The sequence below is a fragment of the Jaculus jaculus genome, chromosome 1 (genome assembly GCF_020740685.1).
Source record: "Jaculus jaculus isolate mJacJac1 chromosome 1, mJacJac1.mat.Y.cur, whole genome shotgun sequence".
NCBI lineage: Eukaryota > Metazoa > Chordata > Mammalia > Rodentia > Dipodidae > Jaculus > Jaculus jaculus.
In genome coordinates this window covers 6183117-6192599 of record NC_059102.1, presented here as the reverse complement: position 1 = coordinate 6192599, position 9483 = coordinate 6183117, and the positions used below count along the sequence as shown (strand labels likewise).

Below are 9483 nucleotides of genomic sequence, written 5' to 3'. Positions count from 1 at the left end.
CCCTCCCTCTCTTCTCTTCCTCACTCCCTCCACATAGCCACTCATCATTCCTTCCCTATCCCTGCTCATCTATGATTGCCTCCTCATCCCTTTCCATCCAGAGCTTCTGATTGCTGGTATAGGCCTTTTTATCAGGCAACCTTTATACAATATTAAAAACATCCTCAGGCATCTCCAGACATACCTGCTCCACGGTGATATGTGAGTTTCCAAAGCTTTACTTCTAACACAGCTAAGGGCATACTCTATTTAAAGTCAGATCACTCTGAGAAGCACTTTGTAAAAACAGCAGTCTGTGTTCCCCGTTCAGTTTCCTCCTCCAGAGCCACCACTTTCAACCCTTTTAAGCTGATTATCTTTGTATTTATCTCTAAATAACAGTGTTTCCATTTTCCACTCTTCAACATATGTCTTTTGTTCCCCTCTATATAAACTAGGTGATTCACTTTACCACAGACATCTATTCATTCCTAGGCCCAGCTTCAAATAATTCATGGGTTAGAAGATCATTCAATAATTACATTATTATAACTATGAAAATGCTCCTTCTGGCTGAGTCCAGTCATTAACCTTTTACAAGAATATACTTTTTCCTTGAGGAGATTGTATAGACCTTTTTCTTTTGCTTAGTTTTTGATGGATTCATCCCTAATTCAGTTCCCAGTTCTTCAGTGGTATAATTCAAGGAATGCAGGCATGGCCCCCAGTCCTCCAGCCCATCCCAACCTGCCTGGGGTCGTTCCAGTTCTTGTGCACAGATATTACTGAGATGACTTTAATTTCCATCCAAGAGTTTCTTGTCTCCTACGTTTACTAGTGGATATGCATCTTATGTTTTCCTCTTTATAGGGTTATATACTTACATGGAACACATCCTGAAGTAGCTTTCTGAGAAAAGGTTGGCAGCATGTATAGTTTTGAGATCATATAGATTTTTTTTATTATAGTACTATAGTTAATGAAAAGGTATACATTCTGGTTATTTTTTAATTGTTGAGAATATATTCTAAACCAGAAATAATTTTCTTTCAGAAATAGCATTGTTTCATTGCCTCTTAAGTTCCCAATGCTTTTTTAATTAATTAATTATTTTTTTAAAAGAGAAAACAAGAAAGCAAAAGTGAGCACGCGAGAGAAAGAATTGGCATGCTAGGGCCTCAGTCACTACAATCAAACTCCAGATGCTGTGCCACCTAGTGGGCATGTGTGACCTTGTGCTTGTTTCACCTTTATGCGTTTGACTTATGTGGGATCTGGAGAGAGGTTAAACATGGATCCTTAAGACTTTCCTGGCAAGTGCCTGGACTGTTAAGCTATCTCTCAATGTTAGTTTTGAGAAATTCAAAAGTGTTTGTGAGTTGAATATTTGTAGATAATTTGGAAACTAATAGGACCTGATAAGCTGAAATTTTATGATAATGTGTTTTGGGTTGGGTTGAACTTTATCTGTTTCTTAGCACTGGTTGGTCCTTTTTATCTGTAGAGTCATAACATTCTGTTTTGCAAAACATTCTGGAATGTTTTATTGATGATTCTCTGCCCCTCATTTCTTCTACTCTTTTCTAGGAGCCTGTACTTTCTGTGTTATATTTACTATACTCTCCTATTCTTTTGTCACCTTAAAAATCTCACCAGTTTTTTTTTTCTTTAATGTCAGGCATATTTATTTAATCTTAGCTTCTAGTCCTTTTTCTCAGTTCTTGTTGTAGTCAGCTTCACAATTCTGGGATGAACTTCCAAACCAGGCACTGTTATGGAAGGAAGGGAATTCATTTGAAACTTAAAGATCCAGGGGACATTCCAAATGATGAAAAAGCTGACCCCCTTTTCCCAGGTAGATGTAGAAAGAACAAATCACTGCCATACCACAGGCAAATGTACTTTCAGGAACCCCAGTCAGAGATCAGGCACTTTGCATATCTTTGTCTGGAAATTCCAGATCTGCTCCCAAACATACCTTAGGGATGGACCCCAGGATCCACCCACAGTGACACCTCTTCCAGTCAGGCCCTTGGAAATCTAAGAAGCTTTTTTAAAACTCCTGAATCTATTGGGGGACATCAGTTCAAACTACCACAGTTCTCTTTAGTTCTTATTTTCATTAGATTGTTTATCTTTTAAATTTGCCCTTTATATAGCTCTTTTTTCTTGTTTTACAGATATAATATCTTCTCTTTTCTGCTTCAGAACATCAAAGTACTCTTATGACGTTTTCTTCTCTTTCATTTTATCTTCTTTCAAGTTCCTTTTTATTTTCTTTATACAAAATATTTTATTTGTATTTATTTATTTGAGAGAGAGAGATAGAGGTAGAGAGAAAGAGGCAGATAGAAAAAGAGAGGATGAGCACACCAAGGCCTCTAGCCACTGCAGATGAATTCCATAGGCATGCACCACCCTTTGTGCATATGGCTTAGATGGGTGCTGGGGAATTGAACATGGGTCCTTAGGCTTCATAGGCAAGTACCTTAACCACTAAGCCATTTCTCTAGCATACCCTTTTTGATTAAAAAAAGTCTTATTTTTACGTATTATTTGAGAGAGAGAGAGAGAGAGAGAGAGAGAGAGAGAGAGAGAGAGGCAGAGAGAGAATAGGCCCATTCCTCATTTAAACCATGACATCATGTGAGATAACTTAGAATCTAGATGCAAGATTTACCAGTATCTTGTGTGCCTGGAAAGTGCTGAAAAAAATAAATAAATAAAAACAGGAAAATAACAGGAGCAAATATAAGGAGAACGAAATATCCTGCTATAAGTAAAATACGCATCCATATTTGTTGCAGCACCACCTCCCCTCAATCAATAATAGGGTCATCAGCAGTTTCTAAGGTGGATCTGTTCATCAAGTTACTTTTTAAAATTTGTTTTAGCCTCTACTTATCATGATAAATCATTGTCGCTATAAATTTTTCTCCCATCTTCTCTGTCATTGTTGGATTGTGGACCTTATTCATTGTGGTTGCATTCTGATCCTCTGTTTATAGTCAAGGGTAGAAAAATCAAATTGAGGCCAGGCCTTTTTAATTGCCAGAACTACCTGTTAAGACCTGCAGGAGAGAAAAGAGTAGATACCAAACAGCTGACAGAAGAATCTGTGTTGTCAGAGCCATTGCTTTGACTTTAGTGTGTCGCAGTCAGCTGAGGTGCTTTCATCCAAACCTGTGATGCCCCTGTGTCTCCTGCCTTTGTCTGCTGCCTTGGCGGGCGACTCTCACCTGTCTGGAAGTGTGCCAGGAGCACTAGCAGAGAATAGGCGCGCAGGTTACGGTATCGAGTCTAATATTTGCCCTTGTCTTTAGGAGGGTACCTCCTCAGTCCTCTCTGCCCCATTTCCCCAGTCAGAAGACCTCTGCTTAACCTTTGCCTGGAGAGGAGAAAACCCTTAGGCTCTCCCACCATGTCCATGTATCTAAAAACAAAAGTCGAGGGGATGAGTTGTGTCACAACCCTTAGATCTCTACTTAGTCTTCTTTCCAGTGCCACTTTGATCTCATCAAAAGTCCTGGGTCCTACGCGTGCTTGGAGTCCATAGGGTCTGTTAGTAAGCATTTTTCAGCTCTGTCTAATCGACTACTCATCAGTGGGCAAAATATTTGCAACCAGGGCTGGAGAGATGGCTTAGTGGTTAAAGGCACTTGCTTACAAAGCCGAACAGCCTGGGTTTAATTTCCTCAGTACCCAGGCAAAGCCAGGTGCACAAAGTCATGCATGTGTCTGGAGTTTGTTTGCAGTGGCAAGAGGTCCTGCTGCACCTCCATTCTATCTGTCTCAAATGAATGAATGAATGAATTAATTAATCAATCAATCTATCTATCTATCAATCAATCAATATTTAAAGAAAGAAAGAGATGCAGTGTTCCTTTGTGACTTGGAAGACTAATGAAAAGACCTACCATATGACCCAGCTATAGCACTCCTAGGCATATATCCTAAGGACTCATTTCATTTCCTTAGAAGTACGTGCTCAACCATGTTTATTGCTGTTCAATTTATAATAGCTGGGAAATGGAACCAGCCTAGATGTCCCTCAACTGATGAGTGGATAATGAAGATATGACACATTTATACAATGGAATTCTAATCAGCTGTAAAGAAAAATGAAGTTATGAAATTTGCAGAAAAATGGATGGACCTGGAAAGGATTATACTAAGTGAGGTAACCCAGGCCCAGAAAGCCAAGCACCACATGTTCTCCCTCATATGTGGATCCTAACTACAGATGATTGGGCTTCTGCGTGAGAAGGAAAAAACTCAGTAGCAGAGGCCAGTAAGTTAAAAAGGAGATATAAAGGGAAGAGAAAGGAAGGGAGGAGGGTACTTAATAGGTTGGTATTGTATATATGTAAGTAGAATGATTGAGATGGGGAGGGGATATGATGGAATTTCAAAGGAGAAAGTGGGCGGGGGAGGAAGGGCATTACCATGGGATATTTTTTATAATCATGGAAAATGTTAATAAAAATTGAGAAAAAAAGAAAATTGGGATGCCATTAGTTTCCTTGCTTTACTCATGGAAGTCCTAAAGGGACTAGATCTGTCTGCGCCACGTGTGTGGTTACCTTTGAGTGCTCTAATGATGTCTTTCATGTCAGCTTCTGACATTCACAGTAATAATGTCATCCCTTCATAAGTGTTTAAATCTAAGCAGAAAAAAATACTTTTGTTCCCTTTCAGGACCTCTGGCCACCCATGTCACAGGGACGTAGTGTGGAGGACAAAACCTTTGAAGGGCATCTTTAATGGCAAGCTTTAAACGAAGTCCACCTCAGGTAGCTCAGTGACAGTGACTGCATGTTACTGTCCTTTCCTTTCTTACAGAACAAAAGGCTGCAGCCAGAACAACCCATCACATGATGGACGTGATGACATTTTTACTTCTGCACTTTTCTGATATAAAAGGGCTATCGGAGGAGGACGCGACAGCAGGTGTGAGAAATTTGCCAATGAAACAACTGCTCTGTGCAGACTGTGGAACAACCAAAATGATTAGGTAAAATGCCGTTTTTTCTGCCAAGAGAAATGCTGGATTTTTACATGTTTTATATTGTCTATGTGAGACCCAAACTAGAGGTTTGGTCTTTTCTCTCCCGCAGCTCGTTCAAACTCAGTCTGGTCCTCATCCTGTCGCTGTCCGTGGTGCGTGTGCTTTGGTGTTATCCGGCTCTCTCTTCCAAGGTAAGCGCTTCGCCTCCAGGTCTAATGTTTTTGTAGATGATCACAATTGCGCAAGGTCCAAATTCAAAATAATCTTTAAAGATGTGTATCAGAAAAGTAATTCCTTTGTTTTTAGAGCTTTCAAAGAAAACATGTAAACAGATTCATAAAATTAGTAAGAAGAAAACATTTATATCACAGCAGTAATTCTGGAGTACATTAAGTTGTTGTGAATTAGTTGGGAGTTGGCTCCTGTATGGAAGAATATTCATTTCAATATAACATGCTTATTTTGCCCATGACAATTTACTATCCCATATATCCAACTTCATCAAAGTGAATACGGCCTTTGACATTATATTTAAAACTGCAATGGACTTTTCAGAAACAGTGAGTTTCCTAACTTTACCAAAGTATTTCCAGATGTAGAATATAGACAACATAAAAGATCCCCATGAACTATTATATAAAATATTCATTTTATATTTATTCAAGAGCACTAAGGTCCTAACTATGTTCCCTGAACTTTTCAAGACACTCAAGAAATGAACCTCTTTTTAAATATTCACTACCCCTCTATATCACCTTCCCATTGTTTTTATGTTAATATTTTGTTTGAAATCTAAACATATCTCTGTTGATGGCATCAAAAGCTTCACTTCACTGGACTTAACCTGCTGCCGTAACTACTTAGATGAATACAACTCCGGTAAAAGGCCACTGTATAAACCCGACATGACGAATCTGTTTCCAAGCATAACGATCCAGTTATTTCTATTATTGGTTCTCTCCCTAGCCTTTGCACCTGTCATATTCCTATCTCTTATTTACTTAATATAGCTTCTCTTTTTCCTGTTCTGCTCCTGTGGGCATTCAACACTAATTTAGTCATTGATTCCATAAGAGACTACATTGATCAAATGGCTGAGTCACATCCATAAATTGGTATCTTTTCTCAAGTGTCTCTCTAATCACTTTTTATTCTTTCCCCCAGAGGTTTTCTCATGACACTTCTCTTGAACAAGAGCACTTGTCTATAGCTGCTTTTAAATTAAGAATGCTCTTTCTTCTGGAGCACTTGTGAGTCCTTCGTGCCCGTAGATGAAATGTCTCTCCATTTTCTCTCCTTCTAGCTTTACACACGAAGCTTCACTCTCATTAGAACCTCATTGTGCAGTAATGTATGGATAATGTTCATGTGAACTTGATGTTTGGGATAAATGATTAGGCTGTCACATGACAAAAGAAGTTATCATTTTGTTTCCAATGTCATAAAGTCCACCAGCAAGGCAAGTGTGCAGTTTTCTGTTGAGGTGTGTGCTCCAGTATCAGCTGTCTGCAGATCAGCCAGGTACATTGGGATCTTTCGAGGGATGGCTTGGAGATCTTGTGACCAGATCTGATACTTTTCTTTCATGGTATAAAGGAGACATTATGTGTAATTATGGAAGGAATCAGATTGCTTTCCTTTCTGCATTGAAGCATAGGCCCCTGGTACTGCAAATTTAAAATAGTTGACATTTTTCTATCATGTTAACACAGGAAAAAATATATGGTGACAGTCAACTAAGAGCTTATGATTGGTTTTACCATAACCAGTAATTATGAACAAACAAAAAAGATAAAATACTAAGAACTAAAGAAAGCTGGTCTTTTCCCCCAGGCCATGGGGAATGGTATGCCCAGGAGACTTCAGTAGATCACCCAGCCGCAGCACAGAATTCCAGAGAGCCTTTTACACGTCATAGACCCATTTCAACCTCTAAATAGAGGAGCCCAAGGTTGAACTTGTCTTCTTGAACCAAACCAGTGAAACACATAATGTTTACATTGAATTACGTCCATGCTTAGAAAAGCTGCTTAGCTCTTATTCTTAGGGAAGATCTGGGCTTAGGGTCAGACACCGCCTCCTCAATGACAAAAACCCACATAAGCCATGTGGCTTTCTCAATTAAAACTGAGATGTGCATCAATAGTGCTTGCTTCATACAGCCGTGTGTGTGTGTGTGTGTGTGTGTGTGTGTGTGTGTGTGTGTTAGAAAGAGAGAGAGGAAGGGGAAGGGCAAGAGGAGGGACTGGAAACATGTTGTACAGTAACCACAGATAAGCCACTGCTTTCACTATGGATGGAATCTGGTCAGCAGCTGGTCAGAGCCTGATGATTCCTTTGAAGCCATACTGGACAGGAATTATGACCAACCATGACTGTTTTAATTGAGCCAAGTCCTGGCTTATCCCTGTCTTTTGGGTTTTGGCTTCTTGTGTATGGGGTTGAACTTCGGTTCTTGCGGCCCAGCTTGAGCTGTAAGGTTCCAGACTCGCTCCTCAGCACCCTGACTCTCTACTACACTGTCCAGGCCTTGACCTAAAATGAGTACTCAGACCACAGCCCAAAGGTGACGAGGTGACCACAGGGTTCACATGGCAGGACCTCCATCTGGAAACCTTGGCAGCTAACCCCAGATAGCCAAGGGCAGCCCTGCTCTTCTGACAAACCTGGAGTGGGCTCATGGTGGATAGATTTTCAGCGTGCATTTTTAATAGTATTCCCAAGAACTACTTAGTGACACTTGAAATATTTCTTACAAAACTGCAGCAGTGAGAGTGCTTTGTACAATGCAGAAGGTCGAGGCTGGACAGCAATAATTACGTAAGCAGTAGAAAGCTTACCAAGCCAGGAGGTCTCGCCAAGTTACAGTTTGAATCTGGATAAAGTACTTGCCCCGTTTCAGCAGAGATTTTTGTGTTTAAGAATGCTAGATATCTTGGCTTTATAGCCCAAAGACTTGGAAAATAGTTACTATTGAAATAAACTTTAACCCTGAAGCTGTCTTCTTTCCCTGTGTGCTGCCCGAACCTCCAGGTGTCTGGAACATCTGACCACCTTCTCATCTTGCTGAAGAGCCACCCAGCGGGGACGGATGGCAGCGAGGGGCTGGCTTTTCTGAAGTCGGTGCTGCAGAGGGCGCTGAGGAAAAGGTCCTTCCGCAATGGGGTCGGAGTGGGGATGAAAAAAACTTCCTTTCAAAGAGCAAAACGATGAATAAGTGTGCAAAGGACTCTGGGAATTAATCTCAAACTTGTAGAGTGTGACTGATGTGTGAAAAGTCTGTTGTATCTTTACTATGAAGTGTTGGTTTCCTCCCAATCCTCAAATAGCTCTTCTCCTCACTGGCTCAGAGTAAATTAAATTAAAAAAAAAAAAGTAAGCCTATCTCAAATTTCCATCTGTGAGAGGAAAAAAAAAACTACCTATGTGTTTGGTTAGTAATTTCTCTGAATGTGAATGGACACATTTGCTGGGATTTGAAATTGGTCACAATGTGTGGGTGTTTTCACGGCCATGGGATCCGTATGCCTCTCTTTCTGCCTGTAATATTGTGATATAATATTGAGTGCTGCTACTCTTGCTTTTCAATATGATTTTCTCAAATGGCTTAACTGGGTCAACTCTCTTGGGGATGCTGCTTCAGTGTGCAAGGGTCTTGAGAAATTTAGCAGTTAAGACGCATGTCACAGCTGCGTCAAGTAAGATGTGCCGCAGCTGCATAGATCAGTCAGTCAACTGGTACCTGCAGTAACCACCGCCAGAGCCCTCTGGGTGTAATTCTTGCTTCCCTTTCTTGTTTCCAAATTTACTTAAATATAAGCTATTGTTTTGTCTTGGAAATTTTGTTTCATGTCGCCTTTTTCTTTTTTCTTTTTTTTTTTTTTTTTTGGTTTTTCGAGGTAGGGTCTCACTCTGGTCCAGGCTGACCTGGAATTAACTCTGTAGTCTCCGGGTGGCCTTGAACTCACGGCGATCCTCCTACCTCTGCCTCCTGAGTGCTGGGATTAAAGGCGTGCGCCACCACGCCCGGCTTCATGTCGCCTTTTTCTAAAGCTCAAAACGAGGTATGACCAATCTCAATAAAAGACACCAGAGGTTGCTGGCTGCTGTGGGGAGCGGGGAGCCCTTCTGGAGCATGCTCCTGGAAACTCTGCTGGGCGATGGCCCCCTCCCCCTCCCAGGAAGTGCCCACACCACCACTGGAACTCTTGGTCATGGGGTGTTACAAAAGGAAAGTGCAAAGGTGGCTGATGTGTTATTTGCAAAGCACGATAGTGAATGTCTTCACCCGTCGTGGGGTCTGTATAACACACACACGCGTGCACACACACCACAAACATAGGTCCAAGACTGGAAGCCTTGGAAGTTTCCAGACTGTCCTTGCTCTTCAGCTTCACAGAGCAACACCCTGTCCAGCAAGTGGAACCCATGCCAAGCGGGGGTCACAGTGGCCAGGCTGCTCTGAGGAGCCCAGTGCCCTCTGGAGGAAGAAGGCT

At 41.1% G+C, this 9483-nt stretch overlaps 1 protein-coding gene across 1 annotated transcript; it reads left to right on the top strand.

Moving 5' to 3' along the window:
- Positions 1-4865: 4865 nt before the first annotated feature.
- Positions 4866-8200, top strand: Nps (neuropeptide S). Its single transcript, XM_045141220.1, has 3 exons — positions 4866-4993; positions 5097-5178; positions 8021-8200. Exons 1-3 carry the CDS (start codon positions 4866-4868, stop codon positions 8198-8200), a joined length of 390 nt encoding a protein of 129 aa, XP_044997155.1.
- Positions 8201-9483: the final 1283 nt, after the last annotated feature.